The sequence below is a fragment of the Eurosta solidaginis genome, chromosome 4 (assembly GCF_040869045.1).
Source record: "Eurosta solidaginis isolate ZX-2024a chromosome 4, ASM4086904v1, whole genome shotgun sequence".
NCBI lineage: Eukaryota > Metazoa > Arthropoda > Insecta > Diptera > Tephritidae > Eurosta > Eurosta solidaginis.
Genome location: NC_090322.1, coordinates 120,011,641 through 120,035,989, shown reverse-complemented (window position 1 = coordinate 120,035,989; position 24,349 = coordinate 120,011,641). Strand labels below are relative to the sequence as shown.

The window sequence follows — 24,349 nt, the reverse complement described above, 5'->3', positions numbered from 1 at the left end:
GGTTGGTTATAGTACCAGGTAGCGCGATATGAAGAAACCAGAAAGACTGTGGAGATTTTTTGCAACAAATTTCATGGATTTTATGATTAAAAGAAATCGACTAGTTTTTTTTCGTGGCCATTCTTTATATGATTTTAAGCATGTTAAGTACTAAATGGGCTGACAATCAGAAATTGAGAAAATATTTCCATTGTATGATCTGCAATTTTCTGAGCAAAATTTGTTTAACTATTAAAACATGATATATTTGAGGAAAACTGTTTTCGGTTAAAGGTTCCTGGACCCTGTCTCCACCAAAATTAAGCTCTACCAAGTTTATGACTATTTCAACTGGGCTACTACTGTAATATCACTTTAAATTTCAGGTAAACTACATAGACAACGTAGGTGATGATGGTAACGTTATAGCTCGTGTTCTTGATGGTTCAAATGCTCTACCCATTTTGATACAGGACTCAAACTCTCAAAGCAATGCAACTGCACCACCCCCAGCACACGTTTCTAATGTTTTGTTAGATTTATCTAAGAAATCAACAACAACGGTCACACCCAGTGCTTCAGAAATTAATCATAACTTAGACGAAGTTTCCAATAATGAAATCTTACCGCTAGATTTATCGCTAAAATCGTCTAGGTTTAATGTGACTCCTGTTACTTTTAATGCAGATTTAACCGCTTCATTGAGAGTGGAAGCAGCTTCAGAAGAAGTATTCGTAAATAATGATTATCGTTCGTTTGAGGCAGCATTAGATATGCCCCTTATAGATATTGAGGACAATATCAATGCATTCATGGAATTGACTAACAATGAGGTTATACCTCCTGAAAATTCAACAGCAACTGGCACCACTTTGACAAGCATTTGTGGTGAGTTAGAGTTATATTAAGCGAATATATTTACTAATACATTTGCTAACGTTTTTAATTTTCGTTATTAAATAAACACAAATGCAGATGCAAATGCTAACGAAAATGCAAACTTCCATTTACCAATCTCGGATTTCGAACTCAGTGGAACTCTTCCCAAAAGTGATGTTTGCAACACTGAAAGCGGTAAAATATTTATTAATGAAAATAATGGTAACAATGTAAATTCAACAGATGCCAGTGCCCATGCTTCTGACCCAATTAAATACATTATTAATACAACGGTTAACAAGGACGATTCCAATACAGGTATTCGTACGTGTAGCTTAGTTGAAAAATCTATATCTACTGTCAATACAGAGCACGAAACGAATAGTACTACCACACTTGAAGATATCAAACCATTCTCTCCAAATATCCACACGTCCAAGGAGAATGCGGATTTAAATGAAGTAGGTCATCCAGGCGAAATAATGAAAGATTCTGAACACAGCGAAATCAGTAAGTGTGTAGAAAATGGGAAAATAAACTCGGAACTCAACAACGCGACGATTGAAAACTATACAAATTCTGAACTTCAAGACGCGACGGTTGAAAACGACACAAATCTTAACCACATTGTTGACTGTAAAATAGTGGGTCAAAGTAACACTGGGGCGGCTTTCACTCAGAACATTACTGATACTACACATAGTAAAATTTCAGAGCAAAATGATTGCCTTCTTAAAGATGATATTTCAAAAAAAATACCGAAGCAAATGGATATTGAAGGCAGTGTTGATAACAACGAGGAATTACATGGCAATTTAAGTGAGAAATCTTCTATTGACTTCCTATTTGTGGATACAGATTCACTTCCAGGAAATATATTGAAGAATTCTTATGGCGAAGCAATTACTGACTGCTCCAACAAATTTTTAACTAAAACCGAGCCCGATGAAAGTAGTTACGTAGCTGGGGAACAAACCAGCACAACAGACAATGACGAAATTGCCTGCGATTTGTCGACAAAAAATTACCATTCGACAAGTATTGATTTGGAAGAGGACTGTCTGGGTCACAATGTGAGTATGCCCCTACCAATGCCGCAGTTACCATTGATGGAAAATAGCTCGGAAGAGTTTAACTATGATTATGACATTGGGTTTGAAAGTGCCGAAGAAAGGGATTTATTATCTGTGCCAACAGAAATTCTAGATAACGATAAAACTCAATGCAAGGATCTTGGAGACCAACTTTTCAAAATAGGGGGAAACTGCACCCCTTCGAAAATAACAACAGAGATGCCAGTGGTGAAAATAGAGGGTAAACATTATATAACTCATAATAGTAATACTAAAAAATTGTTAATTGCTAAATTTAAAGTAGACCATATGTCGGATTCTAATGACACAAATCAGAGGCTTGGTGATAACATCTTTGACGAAACGGAGCTAATTACGTCTTCTGAGAAGAAAAATATCCCAGAAGGTATGTTTGTATAATAAACTTCTACTAAAATCCTTATATTTCAAAATTATACTGAACACTTAACAGGACAAAACCTAAGTTGTAGGTATAATCGTAAATTTAGAATTACGAATACCTCAAAACGTGGAGTTAGGGATCAAAACCCCCTTTTTAAATACATGAAGCATACATTGGCCTACAGCAAAATAATTCTACGAAAGGTGTTTATGTCACTTAGGAAAGCATATATTTGCGCTCCTAATATAACAATCACATCCCACCATAAACCTGGGGATTCAAGGGGTTGTGTAGCGCAATATATAGCTTCTCCAACCCAATTGTCAACCTCACCTTCGAGCGGCGAATCCCGTTTCACTAACAGACGAGGCTCTGGCGACCCCAAGCTCCTCATGGAACTTGGGGGTGGGGAGGGAGGGATGGCCTGAAGGTTTAATGTGGCCATATAAATCGTTCCCGAGATGGTCGGGCCAGCACCTTAATGGTGCTGTGTTACCGGAGCGTATCGGATCTGTATCCGACAAAGGACCATCACATCGATAACACTCCCCAAAGCCTTCGGGGAGTAACCTAATCGCTACAACAACAACAACAACAACCATAAACCTGAGTTTATGGAGTATTTTCGTATTTAAATTGTACCGAAAATTTTAGCTTTCCTTAAAATTTTTGATTTTTTAGCAACAGTCCAAATCCAAGGCCGGCAGAAGCTACTTATTTTCCGAAGTCCTGTTAACACAACAACAACAACCGCATTGCTTTGTTAGTTCCACTTGCAGACTGGCACATAATATTTTTAGCCCAGAGTTAATTTTATAAGCTGTGAAAATCTATGAGTTTAATCCTCCTTGAGAAGCTAACTATTGGGCCCAAGTTGCTAACAACGTTTATCTTTTCCCCAGGTGCTGACGGCTAGTATTTTGTTTCGGCTATGAACTTTAGGTCATTATGGTCGTTATATTCAAACGGCTGAGTTTGTAAGCCGGATTTCTTCATGGTCCTTACGGAGATGACACCTCATGTCAGATGTCTGTTAGTTTACTTAGAATTCCAAGTATTTAACAGATAAAGAAAAGTCGGTAGCATGATGCCATAGATGTACTAATGTACAATATATCCGACATGTACAATATATCTCGGTCCACGTCGTGAACAAGTTCGCCGTGGATTTGGTCGATGATAGTGTCAAGTAACGCGAGGCGAAAAAACTGCAAAGACGAGGATTTTACAGCATAGCACATCAATGGAAGGGCCAAAACTTATCGCCATTATCGTTCAGTCTTCGCCACAGGAAACAATGCTAACTCCTTCGGGTGGGGAAGGAAGCTTCTATATGTAAAAATGAAAAAAGTGGGGATAGGACACGAACTTCTGCACCCCTTGTTAAATTTTTCTTGGTTTTGACTGGACCGATGCCGGCCGACCGCATAGATAATTATTCCTTTGATTGCAGCCCCAGAGGATTGCAATACTTTTTTGTTAGTCCGGAATAATGAAAAACAGTTTTTAGTCATTATGCCTTTTTGAATTTCGCACTAATTATTACTTTTTTGATTCCTCGTTTTTTTTTATTCCATGGATCACATTCATCGGACAGCAACACTAGGAGGAATGCATTCCGCAATCGTTTTTGCATTCCTTTGTAATTTAAACTACGTTTGTGCTTTTATTCTTTAGTAATGGAATTGTTTTTATTAGTTCAGAAAGTTAAACAAATTACGAAATTTCATTATACACATGTCATGTTTGTTTGTCGTAAAAGATACATTAAAGCATATTTGTTTATTCAGCCCTATTCTGCATTTCGACTTGGATTGGAATTTTTTCGATTTGGCAATTTTGGTATTCTGTGTTTCAATCTCTTTCGATCCAACTTCGAATCGTTCGATTTTGTGTATTCTGCATTTCGATCGTAGTTCTGTTTTTCTAAGTTGCAAATTAGTTGGCGGAAAAATATTTTCTTTTTATTTTTTTATTAATTTATAACAGAATTTTAACAAAAATGTAAGTAAAACTTATTAAGAAACGTAGAATGCTTGATGATTGTTTTTTACATGTTTCCAGTTCAAAAACAACATGTCGATGTCGAAGTACTTGGACGAATTTGCCCCGCAAAAGTATCTAACACATACTTGAAAGCATCCTTATTAAGTCGAAAGTTTTTTTTGAACCTAAATAAGAAAATAAGTAATTAAACTTTACCACTTTTAAGTTCAATTTCTTACAATTCGTCACTCATCTCAATTGGATTACACAAATCTTACAATATTTGCCTTTCCTTTCTCGCCTGGCCATTTTTGTACGCGTTGCTTTCCATCTCCACAAATAATGCCGCGGCTATTGATTCCATTATAATAGATAGCTATAATTTGTGTCTGTTCGTTGGGTCCAGTTATATGCCAAAGCAAGCTGCCGGAGTAGAGGAAGGTGAAGCGAAAACGTAAACAATCCTTGCGGAAAGAATAAATAAATCTTTATAAAGTATTTTAGGCCAGTGTACTGAAATTAGCATCCATAAAATTCAGAAAATGTCAACTATATTCGTGCAGGAAGCCGTTTTAACAAAACTTGGTGGCCACGGCAGGGAATTGGCCAAAAGAACGACAAAAACACACTAGCAATTATGAAAGCACTTCACTCAAAAAAATATAACACTGCGGCAATATATTCTATTGCTTTTTTTTTTGTGCAAATGGCGTGGATAATAAAATATAAACGTTTTCAGTGCTTTTTACAAATTTTCTTTAATTTATTTTGTTCCAATGTTCACACATTCCGTACAAACAGCTGATTTCGAAAAATCATTTGCTCTTCCTCTTCTCGTTACGATTCCGTCGTAATGCAGAATACCCAACTTCGATTAAAGCGGAGCGTAGAACGGGAACGTAATCGAAATGCAGAATAGGGGTGATTATCTTAACTACTTATAAGAGGTCGTTATTATAATTTGAAGAGAAGCACTTGAAACTTATATACCTGCTTTTTTTTTGCAACATAGACTTCAAAGTAACTTGGCGCAGGTAAAAGTTCGTTCCATATAATACTGAACACAAAGGCCGAACTTTACTGAAAGTGCAATAAATGTATTGCACTTCTGGGATGCCGAAAATTCTATAGTATGTACCAACTCGGACGCGACTCCCAGTGGGTTAGGTGGCTTGGAATATACCTGCGGCAGGTATGCCTGTCGTAAGAGGCTACTAAAAGACCAAATTGATTCAAGGGGTTGTTTAGCGCAACTCTATCAATGGGTTGCCAGCGCAATTTATAGCGTCTCCAACCCAATTGTCAACCTCACCTACCCGTGGCGAATCCTATTTCTTTAACAGCCGAGGCTCTAGCGACCCCAAGTTCCTCATAGATCTTCGGGGAGCGTCCTTACAACAATAATAACAGTCGAATGCGCTTTTTGTGAGATGTTCTTACTTTTACCTTTGCTTCTTTTAATAATGAAATAACAGAACGTAGAACAAAATCGCGTAAACAACCCGGCAAATTAGGAGTTTAATATTTTAGAGAATTTAACTGTTCATATTAGTTTAAACGGCCAAACTGGCAGAGTAACTCTAACTTTTCTTTTAACTGTAGTTTCAATAATTTGCTTTTGGTTGTAAAGGTTGAATTATGGTCACTTCATATCCAAATATAGATTATAGTACTGTGGCAAATATTCTATTTTACCTATGCTGTTAGTAAATAAATACAACGACAGTAGGCCATTTACACACATACATAAGAGGCAACGCAAAATATTCCACACATATAACCCTGCTAGACAGAGCTGACGGAAACTCCAACACATTAACAGAATTTTCGACATCACTAATACACTCGTATAAATTTTTCCTTTTATTCCTATGGAAAACCATGGTATGTATGTGTGCATACACGTATACAAAATGTTTACAGGTTTGTCATGTCGCTTCTAATAACCGGATATAAACTTTGCTTTACGCTGTGATGTAAATTTCCATCAGCCATATCTTTCAATTGATGTCTCAAATGACTGATAGTTGTCTAACAGGGAACCGAAGCGAATTCAGTACCAGATGTTGCTATCCGAACAGCTGATTGCTTCTTATTGGTTATTTTCCATACAGTGCCTTGTACTTTAATGTCAGTTAATCGAAATCAATTAAAATTTTCTTTTGACTTGACATTCTTCTGCACGGCGAATTGTTTGAATTCGCTTTGCCATCACCTGGTATGGATTCGCCTTGCACATAACCAGTAGTTTGAAGCAAGGAGACACAATCACACTTCACTTATCATCAGCAAAGAGCAGAAGCTGTTACTCACACATACACACGCATATAGCTAGAAGAAAAACATAAACCACAGATATACATGTATATTTCTAAATAACCAAGTATGAGATACAATTGTTCCAGAAGGCATGTTCGGATTTTAGGAGAAATAGGTGAACGAGGCTAACTGAGAGTATAAAAGTAGCGCGGTGCAAGCGATAATCAATCAGTTTGATTTTAACATGCTTTTGGTGCAGCACGCGATTAATTAATTTGTGAAGTACTATTCCAAAAGTAGTCTAAGTAAAGCACATTTGACTATACTGAATATTTGAGTTATTTATTCGACAGTACAGCGATTCGAATGTTAGCAGAAGTTGCATAATAATCAGAAATTCGTTACAATACCATTATTCAGTTGGGGAATGCTTTTGGATTTTGTTATTCCACATGAGGAATGCAAAAAGGAATGATGTATATTGGAACGCTTTTTCCTTCATCCCTTGTCAAAGTTGGTTTGGAGGCAAACCGGTCTCGGCGTTGCGCCATCATCTGTCTCGATTTTCGTTCTAATCTGTAGTTGTCGTAGGGTGGGTCGATTTGTATGGACGAAAGTTAACCGATATCGCGCCATCGATAGGATTTGGGCTCAGGAAAAATATTTCCACTACGCATACCCAAAAAAATAATTTTCGACCCTGCGAAATTTAATTTTTTTGACTTTTTTCCACTTTGATTTTTAAGCTTTTTTTTCATGACCTACTAAAAAATTTTTCATAAATATACCCTGTCCGAAAAAAATATATATTTTTTTTTCAATAAACTGTTATCGCCAACGTTTTTAGCGGACATTTTTGGGTCGGACAGGGCATACATGAAAATTTTACAATCAAATGAGAATTTTTTTAGTAGATCATGAAAAAACCTTAAAAATCAAAGTCGAAAAAAAGTCAAAAAATGAAATTTCGCAGGATCGAAAATTATTATTTTTTGGGTATGCGTAGTGGAACTTTTTTTCCTGAGCCCAAATCCTATCGAAAAATGGATGGCGCGATATCGGTTAATAAATCGACTCATCTAATGAACAGGTATTGTCAAATTGAATATTTTGGGTATGTATGTATATCTGTGTGTGTGATATGTCGTCCTTCAGACACGTAGGTTGTTTTTCACTGATCAACTTTTGTGGTTAGCTGAGGCAGGTGAAAATCAGTAATTTTAGTCGTTTGAACTTTTTTGTATGTTTTTTTTGAATTGGTTGGTTTATTGTTTTGTGTTTATTTGTTGATGCATGTTTTTTTTAAACAAGTTTGAAAGATTCAAATATTGTGTCAAAAATAGTGTTTTTCTGTTCGTTTATTTTATTGTCCATGGTAATATATCCAGGTGCAGTAAGCCGTCAATTGTCTTGTTCTAAACTCTTCTTTGGTCTGTCATTCGGCTATTTGGAAAATTTTCACCAATGTTGTCCCCGAAAAAATGTTGTTTTTTTTTCAGGAGTAAAATATACCACTTTAAGTACTTTTTTCACATAAACTATTAGATGAATGTCGATGGACCTTTACTGGATTTAATTACAGAGATTAATCATTTGGGTATCTTTGCCGTGCTAAACTGTACGTCGATATTGTTGATATTTCCATTATATATGTACATATTTTAATTTGTTCCCAAAAAAATTTAAACAGGTATTTGTTAAAACAAACGATTTGTATTCAAGTTATATCCAGCCAAGGATTTTCTCCTGTGTAGCGCTAGTGAAGACTTTCGAGGAATGGTTTATGTCATTCCTACAACAAGAACACCAAAGTGGTATTATACCTCATTTATGTAAAAACTTCGCTAAACCAATGGTATTCTGAATATACAAAAAATTTGTAACACACTGTTGCTGTTTAGCCTTAAAAATCAGACCATTAAGATGAGGGGAACGTTAAATTTATGGATTGTAATTTAGAATATATTGTGGCGAATATTAGCAGTTCTTTCTATACATCGCTATGCTGTTAGTAAATAAATGCACAACAACAGCAAAGTAAGCAGCCACACATACATGTAAACCGCTAAGCTAACAGCAAACAGAAAATTTCACATGCATATATGTAGTCGGCAGCTAAGAGCAGAAGTTAATACTCACACATACACACGCATATAAGAGAAACATAAATATCAAATACATAAAGGATATATAAATAAGCAGCTGTTCGCGAAAAGTCTAGACAGCACTTTATCGCCAAAGGCGATGGAAACTTTGTCATTGTGCCTAGACGGATTCGATAGGGACTTTACGGTGGACCAAAGCTTACCCACACCGGCAGAGAGATTACAACCACTTAAATGTTACTCCCATTTCGCCCGCTTGTGTTCATCCGCAAGCAATCTGATGCGTTGGCTTATATCACTTATTTGGGGATCGCCACCATCGAGCTGTCTTATAAGGTCACGTTCTCTCCCTAAATTTGCGGCCGCCGACGGAAAATGGGGCCGAATTTCGGGAATTCTTTCGGCGGGAATAAAATGAGTCGAGGCCGATTCAATGACCTTGCGGAAAGCACGTTACCCTTGGCGAGCATCAGTTGGGATAGGGAGGGCAGCAAAACGACTGTCTGTAAAGGATTTGTACTCATCCAACTTTCCCTTTTTAAAGTTTATGAAAGTGAGTTTTTCTGTGACGATGAAGTCGGCGGTTCGCTCAAGCGAAATAAGTATAGACAGGTGGTCAGATGCCAATGTTACCATCGGTTGCCAGTTGACGCAGTTTACTAGTCCTGCGCTCACGATTGATGTATCTGGCGAACAGCTTCCTGCCATACGTGTGGGGGCGTCTCCGTTTATTGTGCAGAACGTCGTTTCTTCTATTTGATCCGCCAACATCTCACCCCTGCTGTCCGCTTGCAGGTTTGAATGACATAGATCGTGATGGGCATTGAAATCGCCTAAGGTAATGCGGTTATCCCCAGTGAGTAAGGCGCTGATATTAGGGCGGTATCCACTGGGGCAACAGATGGCAGGGAGGTGGCAGGAGGCAGGAGGGATGTAGATGTTGATGATTTCTAGGTTTGCATCGCATGACCGGACAGATAAGCCGTGACGTTCTAGGACATTGTCCCTGCGGCCGATGTCGGGATCAAATATATTATATTGCACTGAGTGGTGTATGATAAACGTGAGACCCCTCCGTTTCGGCTCTCGCGATCTTTTCTGTGGGCATTATACCCAGAACAGGTCTGCAGCGCAGATCTTGCTGTAAGTTTAGTCTCTTGAATCGCAGCGATGCGGATGTTATGCCGCTTCATAAAATCGACTATCTTCGTGATCTTCCCAGTTAATCCATTACAGTTTAACTGCAGAATTCTAAAGTACAACGGGGGAGATGTGGGCACTCTAGGGGTAAGTGACGGGTGACTACGCCTGATTTGTGGGAGGCCAGGACGCAATTGCTGTTGTGGCCCTGGGACTGGACGTCCAAGGCAGGAGCTGCATTGGACGGATGACGCAAACATATATATTCTATGCTGGCAAACGGTGTAAAAGGTGGTAGGGACTAAGAGTCTGTGTCCCTGACCTACACGATTGCTGCCGGAAAGAGGGGGGGGGGGGGGGGGGGGCAGGGGCTGATGCTCGACATTGCTACCGACTCTACTACGGAGATTGTAGTTATGAGTGGGAGCTTCCGTATGAGCTGGTGGCGCCGTAGGGCGCGAGCACCAGCGGGTACTTGTTGTTGTTTGCTGAACAGCAGAGCTGATGGAAGGTAGTGGGGAGGCGCTGAGGCGCAGACTACGGGATGTCATTGGGCGTGAACAGCAAGGAGCCACAAAATATTTATAAAAGTTACGAGGATTTCGGGTTTTGGGATCTAGCCCAGAGCAACCTGTCCGATGCAACCTTCTGTAATTCTGCTGCAATCTTCGTAAATTTAAAATTTTGTTAGTTGGGTCAAACTCTCTGGAAAATGTTTTCTGGGTAGGAGCTGCTTCGGCCGATAGATTAATAAAGAAAAAACAAAAAGTTTTTACTTTTTCTCTCTATGCATTTCGGCGCTTTCCCGTCATCATCAGGAAGGTTTACATTTATTTAAAAAAACAGAAACATGAAAACACAAAATGAAATGTAAGAGTACAGCACAATCAATAGACATAAAAATTAACATTTAGAACTTTACTCACATTAATTTGATTAACTTTTTAATTACAAAAACATCACATATTAACATTAAGCATACTGTTTTTATATTGTCATTTGTTTACATGTGTCATCACAGCTGTGTAAGCGCTGTTTGTGTTGTCCACGTCTTCTTTAAAATTCATTACGTTTATGAGTTGCTGGTGAATCCGGAGACTTTCCAGTGTCATCCGTCTTTTTTCTCTTCCCTCAACATCCAAAATCCTAGCGTTCGCAAAATCAGCTGTGTGTTCGTTTTCGATCAGGTGTTGGGAAAGCGCTGTTGTTGTTTTGTTGTTTTTCAAGTCCATTTGATGTTCGTATAGTCTCGATACTAATGCCCTTTTTGTTGTGCCTATGTAACACTTATTGCAGCTATTGTTGCTTTGCTGTTCCTTGTCTATCCTGTCTTTTGTTCTTGTAAAGATTATCCTTAGTGTAGTGTGCGGTTTGTAGGCAAAATTTATGTGTCATTTTTCATAATTGATTGCCGGTTAGGCCAGGCACATATGTATGTAACGCCAATGTATTTTTTGTTGGTATTTGCTTCGGGTAGCTCATTTGCAGTATTAGGGTGGCTCATTTTTTCCGTAGTATTATTTAGAAAATTTTCTATTAACTTATTGGGGTAGTTATTTTTAAATAGAATGCTTATTTTCTTCAGTGAGTTCATTATCGCTTAGAAGGTATATTTTTCTTATTAGGCTAGTTGCCTTATTTATTTTTTGTTTCCATGGGTGATTTGAATGGAAATTAATAATTCTACCCGATGATACTGTCTTTGCATACCAGTTAAGAATCAAGTTCTTATTTCTTCGATGTATTTCCACGTCTAGGAAGGCATCACACCACCACATCTGCAAGGTAAAACTAAAACAATACAACATTGCTTCAATCTAGACACCACTCGACGAGACCTAAATAAATTGGAACAGTGCTTTCTTCTAAAAGTGGTGAATTTAGAAATGAAAGAATCCAACATTAACATAAAAACCATCACAACTACCGTGAAGCACATACAGGAAACGTTGCAAAACAGACTCCAACAAACAGATTACGAAAACATTATAGAAAATCACAGACATTTCTCGAAAAAAATCGCTACAAACACACAAGACACACAACAGAAAACTACAGGCACATATATCTAAGAATACGGTCAAGTTTGGCATGATACTTAATGAAGAATGGTTTGTGAACAAGACAAGCATCGAAGTCCCGCAAGAGTTCGCGTTGGCTATTATCGCTTGGGCAAAAATTCGCTTTGCCAATATCAAGAAAGACATTTTGTCCAATCCAAATTGTTGCAGATTTGGAACAAGCCGTACGAAGCTTTGAGGACAAGAGGGACAAAAATTCAGTAAGAAGTGAAATAGCAGCCAAAATCAAAAATAAGCAACAGTACCAAAGAAAAGTTCATACTAAAAACGTCTGCAGACACCAAAAGTTTTCTAAGCAAATATAGTAATATTTGTAATTGTAATAACCAATGCAGACAAAGGAAATAAGACGGTTTAAATGTACAAGGACGAATATGAACAAAAAATGAAAGAGCTGCTAAACGACAAGAACACGTACAAAACTATTAGGCACGATCCCACACAAAAATTACTGAGGAAGAACAGCGCCATTATAAATGACCTCTACAAACAGAACAGACTCGATACAAAACAAAAATACCAACCGACTTCCTCGGCTGCTAACGTACCAAGACTGTACAAACTTCCAAAAATACACAAACCGCATACACCACTTAGACTATCTTAAAAAATATTATATCCGAAAATCCCTACATAAGAAACTCCATGAAACTCAAAGAAAATATTAAACATCTCACAATAGAAGAAGATGAAGTTTTGATCTCATTCGACGCAATATCCCTATTTACAAATATACCAATACATTTCGCAATACGTATTATAATGCAAAAATGGGATAAGTTGGAGAAATACACGAAAATAGATAAGAAACAATTCCAGGCGATACTTGATTTCTGCCTGCGTGATAATAATTATTTCACATACAATAAAACTATATCAACAAATTTACGGAATGTCAATGGGCAACCCACTATCTCCAACCATTGCAGATATCGTACTGGATGAAATTTTGGACGACAGCCTCGCTGAATTAAAAAGTAAAGACATAGCCAAATATGTAGATGACATATTCGCTATTGTAAAAACCAAAGACGTGGAAGACATATTGAAAATTTTTAACGCGCAGCATACCAAAATACAATTTACAACGGAAATAGAACAAAACAACAGAATTTCCATCCTATACGTGGAAATACATCGAAGAAAGAAGAACTTGATTCTTAACTGTTATGCAAAGACAGTATCATCGGGTAGAATTATTAATTTCCATTCAAATCACCCATGGAAACAAAAAATAAATACGGCAACCAGCTTAATAAGAAAAATATACCTTCTAAGCGATAATGAATTCACTGAATAAAATAGGAAGTATTCTATTTAAAAATAACTACCCCAATAAGTTAATAGAAAATCTTCTAAATAATACTACGGGAAAAATTAGCCACCCTAATACTGCAAATGAGCTAACCGAACAAATACCAACAAAAAATACATTGGCGTTCATCATATGCCAAAATCTATTTAAGCCTTATTTAAAAATCCTTGCGCAATTTCTGGATGGCTGCATCAAATTTGTATACCAAGAGCTCTACCGTTGCTTATGATATACTTTTCAACTTAAAACAAAGAATATTGTGGTTGTAGTTGTTGTTGTATTAGAAGTGAGAATATTGTGGTAGAATGTAAATATATATTTTAGCACAAATTTGTACAAATAAGTGTTCTTTCTTAAAATAACCAATTTCCTTTAACTATTTTGATGCATTCCCTTTAATTTAACTAGTGAAAAAACTCCTATGAAATGGCAGAGAAATCGCCCTCTCCCTCCATTCATAATACCTACTTTTCTCCCATAACCGGTTTTTCGAACATTGTTCAGAATAGGAGGAAAGGGAGAAGTGAAAAAACTCACAAGGAATTTTTATTTAGAATACGAGGAATGGGAGAAGGGAAAAAACTCGCACGGAATTTTCGTTTAGAATTGGGCTGAATATAAAAACAGTGGCGCATAATCATAGTCAAAATAAAATAGATTTTAAATTTAGTTGCAGCTTTTTTACATAATTTTCTGTGAGCTATCTGTCAAAAAACTGAAACTAAATTTAAAACCTATTTTATTTTGACTATGATTATGCGCCAGTACGTTTAATGTTAATATGTGATGTTTTTGTAATTAAAAAATTTATCAAATTAATGTGAGTAAAGTTCTAAATGTTAATTTGTATGTCTATTGATTGTGCTGTACTCTTACATTTCATAATAAATGTAGACCTTCCTGATGATGACGCGAAAGCGCCGAAATGCATAGAGGGAAAAAGTAAAAACTTTTGTTTTTTTCTTTATTAATCTATCGGCCGAAGCAGCTCCTACCCAGCAAACATTTGTTACGCCAGCCTATGCTGCAAGTACGCCGGCAACAGCCTTTTTTTTTTGAAAATGTATCGCAACCGGGTATGCGCTCGTGTTGCGCAGCATTGGTGAAAGGGTATCTACCAGGCATGCTTAACGAACGAAACGATATCATTTCGTTACGATAATCAACGTTAATAAACGAAACGAAGTCACTTCGTTTCGTTTATTAACGCTAAGATCGTCAAATTAACGTTAATTTGGCGTTCTTAACGTTAATAAACGAAACGAAATGACTTCGTTTCGTTTATTAACGTTGATTATCGTAACGAAATGATATCGTTTCGTTCGTTAAGCATGCCTGGTATCTACATGTACTCACGGTGTGACTGTGTGTGTGGACGCAAACGAGGCCAGATGCATCTGTGTGCGTGTAAATTCGTAAGACAGTTGTAGGGAAATGCCGTTTGGATACGAACTCAGGGTTCGATCATTATATAACTAGCATCCAAAATTCACAGCAGAAATAGTAGTTGAAGTGTGCGGTCGTGAACCCAAGTCTCGCCCAAATTTAAATTAAAAAAGTGCGCGCTATTTTTGAAGCAAATGAAAAAAATTTAATAAAAGTTTGTTTAACTGTTGTGGGCAGCTTATATATCGAAAAGCCCAGACAACTGGAAGGAAGCCGCTGTAAGTCCTGCTACAGGTAAGTGCATATACATATATATATGTGTGATGAAGTGGAATTAGTGAAAAAAGGTGAAGCCCATAAAATTTATTTAAAACTTCAAGCGAATAAAAATTAAAATGAATAAAAACTTAACTTAGATGAAGATTAAATTAAATTAAATAAAACCAAAAACTAAGATAAATGAAAATTAAATTAAATTAAATAAAACTTAAACTAGATAAAAATTTAGACAAATAAAAATTAAATTAAATAAAAAGTGGATTAAATTAAAATTAAATTAAAATTAAAGTAAATAAAACAAAAACTAGGTTGAATAAAAATTAAATTAAAGCAAAACCAAATTAAATAGAAGCCAAATGAAATGAAAACCAGATTAAATTAAAGAAAATAAAATAAACGCCTAGTAAAATGCAGATAAAATTAAATAAAAATGAGAAAAAAAACTAAGATAAAATTAAATAGCATAAATGTAAAAGTGGTCGAAAGGCAAATTAAATAAAAATTAAGTTAAATGAAAATTAAGCTAAATAAAAAGTGCAGAAAAAATAAAGTCAATAAAATCCAAATCAAGTTAAACTAGAGGAAAAATTCGATAAAATAAATTGCAGATGTAGATATATATATATACATACTTACATGCTGGTGCGCAAATCCATAGGCCAATGTATGTACACCCAACAGAAGAATGGTAATAATCGTGGCCAAGAAAGCATACCAGCATATATGTGTGTACATAATTTTGAACACCAGATACATGAATATTCCCCAAAATTTACCAAGTGTATCTTTTCCTTTGTATATCTTTACAGATAATTAGTGGCAGGACGCAGATAAAGGCCTAAACCTTAAAAACCGCAAGTTTGGCTATACATACCAGTATACAACTAGGATTTGGGAAATAGCTCAAGGTGCAACGACCGCCAATACATAGCAACGGGGCAGTTCTGTTCCACACATACCCAGAGAGGGAGAGAGATATATACAGGGATTGGGTCACCACTCCAGAGCACGGAGACAACGCCAACACTCGCGATTAGCGCCAACGACAGCGTCAGTGGCAAAAGAGGCAGAGCAATAGGAGCGGCGACGACAGCAACGTCACACTCACCAAACGCTGCTAACGCCGACGCCAACACCACCGGCAGCGCAGCGACATATCGCTGGCAGCGCAACCAGCTATTCAGCGGTGGGCCACGCCAACCGCCACCGGAGCCACTAAATCAAACTCTGTTTTCTTCCTTTCCTTTTTTTATTATTATTTGGAATTGTACAAATTTTTTTAGTTTTGAGTTTCAAATTTCCGCACTAAAAATTTTATTTTTTTTTTGGTCGATAACCTACTTAATTTTATTTACGACTTCTTTGCTCGCTTACGTTTTTGGTTTAGCACATGGTCGCCGACGTGCACTCATTTTGGTTTCCAAATTTTCCTTCTTTTTTTCGCCACTTTTCCTTCGCGTTTTTTTTTCTTTGATCCATATAAAAGATAACAAATTCGCGGCTTACTAACGGCAGCGTCCAAACATAGAAAAAAATACTAAAATAATTTAGAAATAGTTTCCCGCTTTTCTTTTTATTTTTGCTATTTTGGTTTTCTTTCATATTTATTGCTAATGGCCGTGGATGATTCACTCGTTGCCCGCTATCACGAGTGAATGAGACCGGCATTCAACTCTGAATCCCACTGAACCCTGCTTGGGCAAAGTATGTAGGTATGTGTACGAATTTTTTTGGTTCTCCTCCACAGATTCTCTGCGGCTTGCTGGTACCAACAACGCTGAAGTGATCAGGTGAGTGATATTGTATGTTCCATTTTTTTATGTACCTATGCACATTGGCATTTACATATATACACATTAAGAACATACGAACCTAGGTCAGGGATTAGAGGTGTGAAGAATTTCAAATGAATTCTTATTTGTCCGACAAGATACATATGAAGGTGGGCGATTTATCTTAAAAAGACGTATCTTGGGTAAGAGTCTAGAAAAAAAAGGGGGAAACAAGGAAGGAAAAAGGATCGCACATATTAGGGTGTTCAGCTTTTTCTTTTTTTGCCTGTAAGTTTTTTTTGCGTTTGAATTACCTTTTTTTTTATTTTTTTTTTTTTTGTTTAAGAAATTGAATTTAATAAAAGATAGGAAATAGTTAGTTGTACGGTTAAGTTTAAGAAAATTGAATTAAAAGCTAGGTTAGAATCAAATTTGGAATTGAATTATTTATATGTTAGATTAGAATCACAGTTGAATTTTTGTGAAAATAGGGTAGCGATAATACCAATAATTGGAATAAATAAATAAAAATTGTACATATAAGAAAGAAAAAAAAAAAAAAGTTTTGCGTTTGAAAAGATGGAAGGCTAAGTTGTCGTAGGCCTTTGGTGAGGGTGTTGCACCTGGGGAATTGAGGGGACGCAGGGGTGACGACCTGGCAATTGTCGACATGACTTGAGGGACCTTCAGACGGACGGACTTGGGTCAGGTTTTGGGGGCGCTGTAAAACAAGAGGAGTCAGCACAGCGCCCATGGCTTCGCGTACAATACGCTGAAGAGGGTGGGTAGACTCCCCCTGACTTTGGACGGGCTTCCTTTCTTTAACGCTTCTTCTTCTGCTTCTACCTCTTGGACTTGTCTCTCCTTAATAAATATTTTCAGGCATGACTCTCATAATTTTGTTGTCGTAGTTGTTGGTAAGGCTGGTGAGCAAAAGCCCACCCCATTCGACGAGCTAACAGGGGCCAGCAACCATGCCACACGCCACCTTCGCCTTACCCCAAAAATCAACTACGTAACACATTCGTAAATTTAAGTTAAAAATTAAAATAAATTTTTCAAACTGCAATTTTGAAATCTTCGTTAATTTTCTTAAATATTTCCTTTTTAATGTCGCTGATGACGTTGTTGTTGTAGCAATAAGGACACTCCCTGAAGGTCTTGGGGAGTGTTATCGATGTTGATGGTCCTTTGCCGGATGCAGATCCGGTACCAAGTCCAACCATCATGGGAACGATTTGTTATGACCACATGCAACCTTTTAGGCCATACCGCCCTCCCACCCCCTAGATCCATGAGGAGTTCAGGGTCGCCAGAGCCTCGGCTGTTAATGAAACAGGATTCGCCACCGATAGGTGAGGTTCACAATTGGGTTTGGAAAAGCTATATATTCCGCTGGCAACCTGCAAGGGTTGCGCTACACAACCCCGACAGGCATACCTACCGCGGGTATATTCTAACCCCCTAACCCGCTGGGTGACGTCTATTGCTTCTCTATTTAGACATATTAATTGCAAATACAATGATGCTAGACCAGTTCCACAAAATCGTGAAGTTCCGTACTACGGTTCTGATGTTGCATATTTGCAATGTGTTTTAATGCAACATGTGTTTACAGTTTGCAACAGAAACAATAAATAGACTGCCAGGAAACAAATATCTCGAATTTCCCAAAATTTACTAATGATGGACTTTTTTGATTTCAATTAACTGACGTATTGTTGTACAAGATGTTGTAATGGAAAATAATTAAGAAGAAGCAATCAGCTGTTGGGATAACAACACCTGGTACTGAATTTGCCTTGGTATCGCCTCATATATGCCTTACCCCATCGTTAAAACACTACAAGGCATAATTGTTCTCTCTTCTGCTCGGCAATGCCTTTTTTTTTCAAATAAACAAATTAAAATATTTGGATATTTTTTTTGAGAAAAAACAAAAATTTGCATTAGACTGGGTTGGTCCCCATACAAAAAAAAAAATTGCAAATGTGCGCCCCTAAATTTAAAGATTATGTTGAGAGAGCTTCGGAAAAAAATTTATTTTTTTTTATCCTTCGAAATACAGCCGAAAAGGGTTTTTCGTTGTAACTTGGTTATTTGACGTCCGATTTTTAAAATTGATATGTCATTATTTTGGCCTTGAGAAGCTTCACTTTTCTTTCTAAGTCCTTTTAATCTATGAAGACGTTTTCACATGATTAGGTCTGCTAACAAAATTGTGAAGCTTCTCAAGGCCACAATAATGACATATCAATTTTAAAAAGCGGATGTCAAATAACCAAGTTACAACGAAAAAAACCTTTTTTCCGAAACCCTCTCAACACAATCTTTAAATTTATGGGCGGACATTAGTAACTTTTTTCGACCCAATTTAATGTGAATGCATAGTATAAGAAAAAAGGTAATTCCATGATAAAAATACCAAGTAGGTATAACCTTTTATGACATTATTGACGTTTATCCGCAATGAAAAAAATCTCGAATTTCTCAACCTTACATATATGTATTAGAGATATACGCCGCCGCCGCCGCCGAATGTCAAAAATATCGGCGCGGCGGCGGCGTCCGGCGCGTTACTATGTTTTCTACTCTTTTAAGACTGTTTAGGCCATTTATTGCTCATGTCGAAAATTTGTCGGATATGGTCGAAAATGGTATCAAGGGATGCGCATCACTGCCAGTTATAAGAAACTAATTGCGAGATTTAACTCTTTCTAACTGCTGAAAAGTTATATAAAAAAACAGGCGCTTTCGATGTCAGCTTAACACCGCCTTTGCATCACCCAATTCACCAAGTTATTAAAACAAAACACCAAAAGAAAAGTTATATAATAAATGTATATGCTCAGTTTGCATTTTTTTGTTTTTCAAAAAATTAATAATGAATTCAAATAAAATGGCGTAAGGCGAACATGTCTTCAAATTCTTCTGAGGTTGTTAAAAAAAGCAAATTACCCAAAAAAGGTGCCGACTTTTTAAAGAATTTTATATTGCGATTGGCTGAAAGATAAGCTAAATCAGTGAGGCAAAATCCCTATCCAAAACTAGTCCCTTGGAGTGAATCACATTGATTATAGCCTATCAACCAAGTTTAAATATGACCTACACGTTACGGCTCCTTTTACAGATGTGAATACGTAGGCACATACATATATTCACCAGGTGAGGCTTTGTCCGTCGCAAGAACACTCAAAGGGTGAAACAAAAGCTTTCCCAAGACAGTCGAACTAATGCCCTAACGTAGTGAACAGTGGAACTAGTCTGAAAACTGAAGCTACGCGGTCATCTATAATGAGCACTTATATCATAAGGCCCGGAAAACAGCAGTTAACATCTTTCAACTTAAAATCGGTCGACTTTCATTCTCAAATATCGTTTTTATTTAACGAAGACTATCGAAATTAATGTTGTGAACACAAACGTCTGCAAACTTTGGTCTACATTTTAAAAATTGTATCCAGGGTCCTTGTAAAATTTTAATTATGTAGATGCGCCGAGGATTATACGATTTTCACCCATGAGCGGGACAAAAACATCCGTTAGAAAGTCTTCGGAGCTACACCTAGAGCTTCTAGGAAAGTGACGTCGACGAAGGTATGAGTTCGAAGTCGCAGTCCTATAGCTTCTGTGCTGGCATATGGCGTGAGGTTAGGAGGCGTGCTAGCGACTGGTGGTCGGGATTGCTACTGTTCGCAAATCGGGAATTGTGGAGGTACCCTGTGCCACGAGGGTCATGAGTATTAATAGACCATTAATAGCAACCGTAAGTCGCCTTTGTGCGTGACCGCCAAGGAGCCGCAAATGGTTTAAAGAAATTGTGTTTGCGACGATTATTAGGAGTTAACCCCAAGTGAAACTACGCTTTGCACCAGATATACAGACAAAAGTGTGACCATTTTATGTATTTCTCTTCAGCAGACGCAGCAGTACCAATTCCAAAGACCGGGGTTAGGTTCGAAGCCTCTGGAGTAAATGAACGAGGGACAATCCCTCCGCAAAGAGCTACTCCTGAAAATTTTTGAACGATCTGCGAGATTTTGGGGCAGAAACCCAGGATATTTCCGAAATGGCCAAAAACGTCGATTTCCTTAAATACATACAAACAAAACCTTTCCTAAATATTATTTTTTTAAATAGAAAAATCAAGAAAAGTAAGAACACCGGCGTACGTCGGCGCGCCGCTCACGCCGCCGCCGCCGGTATATAATAAAGCGTACGACGCCGCTGCAGATAAAGTGATCGGCGTAAACCTCTAATATGTATGTACATATTTATATATATCGTTAGCTTAATGTGAAAATGTGCTAAGTCAACTTTTACGAATTTTACAGGAGACGAAAAAAATGAATAACTTGAAATAACCTTCTTTTTTCAAAACTGTGAATGATACCTTAATTGCAGTGCCTTTGAGTGTAGAAGCTTTGATAAAGATAAATAAAAATCATGTATGCCAACCCAGCAGCTATTTTATGACTTAGCATAATTTCCGCACTCATAACAAATTTTTTCTCCTGACTTAGCACTTTTTACTCAATATGTTTTCCCATCACTCTTCACCTTTAATGATTGAAATAAAACACCAAAACTATATATTTCACAAATAATACTATTTATTTGCCAAACTATTCTAACGGTTCTGATCTGGACTCTTGCCGGATGGTGCGCAGACAATAATTTATATTTAAATTCAAACAAATGCTGTGTTGTGTCTTATTCCAAAAAGACAACTGCCACATACTTTATCTACAAACTAAATACTAAATCTCTTAATCGTTGTCAAGAGAGTAAAGACTTGAGTGTGATTTTTAACTCCAAACTCTCTTTTTCTAGTACCATTGACTTCGCTGTTTCAAAATTTGTTGCAATGGTTGGGTTCAGTAGACGTAATACCAGTGACTTTAAGGACCCTATGACGTTGAAGGCACTTTATATATCCTTGGTCAGAAGTCGTCTTGAATATTCTTCAATAATATGGAATCCTTTCTATGAATATAACTCCTATAAAATTGAGAGGGTTCAAACATTTTTTACAAAAATTGTTTTACGTATGCTTCACTGGCCAGACGGTCTCCCATCATATACCAGCAGGTGCAAATTGCTCGGTCTTCAGGCTTTGCATAACAGAACAACTTGAATCTCACTCATGCTTGCCTATAATGTAATAAACGTTAGCACGAATTGCTCTGATTTATCTAATTTGTTCAATCCATATATTCCAATGCGTGATCTTCGGCATAATAGATTATTTATCTAAATAACTAATAAAACGAATTATGCTATGAATGAACCTATAACCAGGACTATACATCTAGCAAATCCATTCAGTAGTGTTCTTAATTTTAATAACAGCTTATATAAGTTTAAGCTGTAATTGTTTTCTATTTTTAACTAGTCTGTAACAAAACATGTAGTTATCGACATGTAAGAATTGAAGTAAATTATGGTCAGCGCAAAGCATTTATCAAACACCAAAGGTATGTCTCAATTGGGTGAATCCAATTTCAAGAAGTTGTGTTCGCAAGCCTCTCAAGGGGTTTCCAGCGCAATATATAGCTTATCCAACCCAATTGTCAACCTCACCTACCCGTGGCGAATCATGTTTCATTGACAGCCGAGGCTCTAGCGACCCCAAGTTCCTCATGGAGCTAGGGGGTATGGAGGGCGGGACGGCGTGGAAGGTTTAATGTGATCATATAAATCGTTCCCGAGATGGTCGGACTAGTAGCTTAATAGTGCTTTGTTAGCGGAACGTACCGGATCTATATGCGGCAAAGGAACATCAACCCAAAGCCTTCGGGGAGTATCTTTATCGTTAATACAACAATAACAAAGCATGTACTTTTAGACTGAATGAATTAAAAAAGTAAATAAAATGCGCGCACAAAGAAATGACTAGTAATTCAGATTGATATTATTGACTGGTTGACTTAGCACATTTTTTTTAACAGCTGACGACCTAGCACATTTACACATCATTGCCCACAGCACGTAAAAATGGAAAATTAAACAATTTTTTTTTGTGATCGATGTATTTTGAATTCAGTTTTAAAACTGCATTAAAATAAAGTTTTTCAAAAAAAGTGACTTAGCACATTTTCACATTAAGCTAACGATATGTTAAATGCTTCTGAAGATTCTTTACATAATAACATATCAAGCGATTTAGCCACAATTCATTCTCAACATGAACCCATTCAAAACCATATTCCTATTTTAAACACTGTAGTTAATAGATTTAAAGTACAAATTATATTAACGGATAATAAACTAAAAGATGTAGATTTGAAACACAAAAGCAAGAAGGTTTTTATTAATTCTTCTGACTTGGAAAATTCTGAATAGGCACATAACTAGAGGTAAAATAGGTATATATACTGAGTTAGATGATCCTCAATATTCAATTTTGCAAAATATAATATTGGAGTTATATGGCAATGTGGATAGTATTAAATTTGTTCGATGTTCTTATCATGCTAAAGATATAGAAACGGAGCAAGAGGCTTATAGGCAAATTCATAATTATCATAAAAATGAAACAAGTCATACTGGCATAAGCGAAAATGATTTTGGTTTAAAGAAATTAATTTATATTCATAATTTAAAAATTTTGATAAATAAATATATTAACAATTGTTCTATTTGTGCAAAAGCTAAATTTGATAAAATACCTATAAGAGCTAAATTTCGCCTAACTGCAACTCCAACAGACATAAATCAAATTTTACACATGGATATTTATACAAACTCTAAATCAAGTTTTTTAACATTTATTGACAGTTTTTCAAAATTCGCTACCGCATATTATTTAGAGGATAGAAACTATCGAACAATTATTGAAAAGTTGAGGCTTTATAAATCACAAAAGGGACACTTCAGAAAACTGATTTGTGATAACGAGTTGAGAGGTATATATATTAAAGAATATCTGGAAATTGAAAATATAGAGCTACATACATTTGGTAAAGCCAAATAATCATACTGGCAATATTGACATAGAAAGGCTACATAATACGATTTCAGAAAAAATAAAAAGAGTGTTGATGCTAGAACAAAAGTCACTTCATATTAAACATAAAATTAGCGAGGGAATGGAATATTATAATAATACATATTCGGTTACTAAAGAAAAGCCAATAAATATTGTGCTTGGATATTGTAATAAAGAAAATATATATAAAAATATTTTATTCATAAAACAAATATATATTGAAAAAAGGAATAAGACTAGAGAAAATTATAAAGAAAGTAGAACTGAAGAATATATAAAGAACTATAAAGCTTTGCGACATAAATAATAACCAAAATATATAAACTCAAATAGAAAATATTCATAATTCAAATATTAAAAGAAAATTTACATATGATAATGTAAATGAATCTGTTTGAAATTTGTATGTAAAATTTAAAATATTTTCTATCCATTGGTCTGTTTAATAAATAATATTAAATTTAACTGTCATGGCTGTTACTATTGTTACATTGTTATTAATGTTACTAATATTATTATTGTTATAACTAAGATATGTTTTTTTTTTTTTTTTTTGTTAATTTGCTGAATTATATTTAAATAATGTTAATTTAGAATACTTGAGATATTTTAAATGCTAGCGATGGGGAAGTTATACATTATGTCCTTATATTCCACTAATATGCTCATATTATTAATATTTGTTAATTATATTAAATACT

General features: G+C 36.2%; 1 protein-coding gene across 5 annotated transcripts in view; it reads left to right on the top strand.

The window, feature by feature from the left end:
• Nucleotides 1-24,349, top strand: part of LOC137250227 (uncharacterized) — a 102,910-nt gene that overhangs the window by 60,422 nt on the left and 18,139 nt on the right. For 2 of the 5 annotated variants that reach the window (XM_067782672.1, XM_067782669.1), the window contains exons 2-4: nucleotides 366-867; nucleotides 955-2,172; nucleotides 2,236-2,337. In XM_067782672.1, coding sequence (XP_067638773.1) covers nucleotides 366-867; nucleotides 955-2,172; nucleotides 2,236-2,337 — 1,822 coding nt within the window. Of the gene's footprint in view, nucleotides 1-365; nucleotides 868-954; nucleotides 2,173-2,232; nucleotides 2,338-24,349 lie in introns of all 5 variants that reach the window. The other 3 variants (XM_067782671.1, XM_067782668.1, XM_067782670.1) reach the window with 2 other exon arrangements.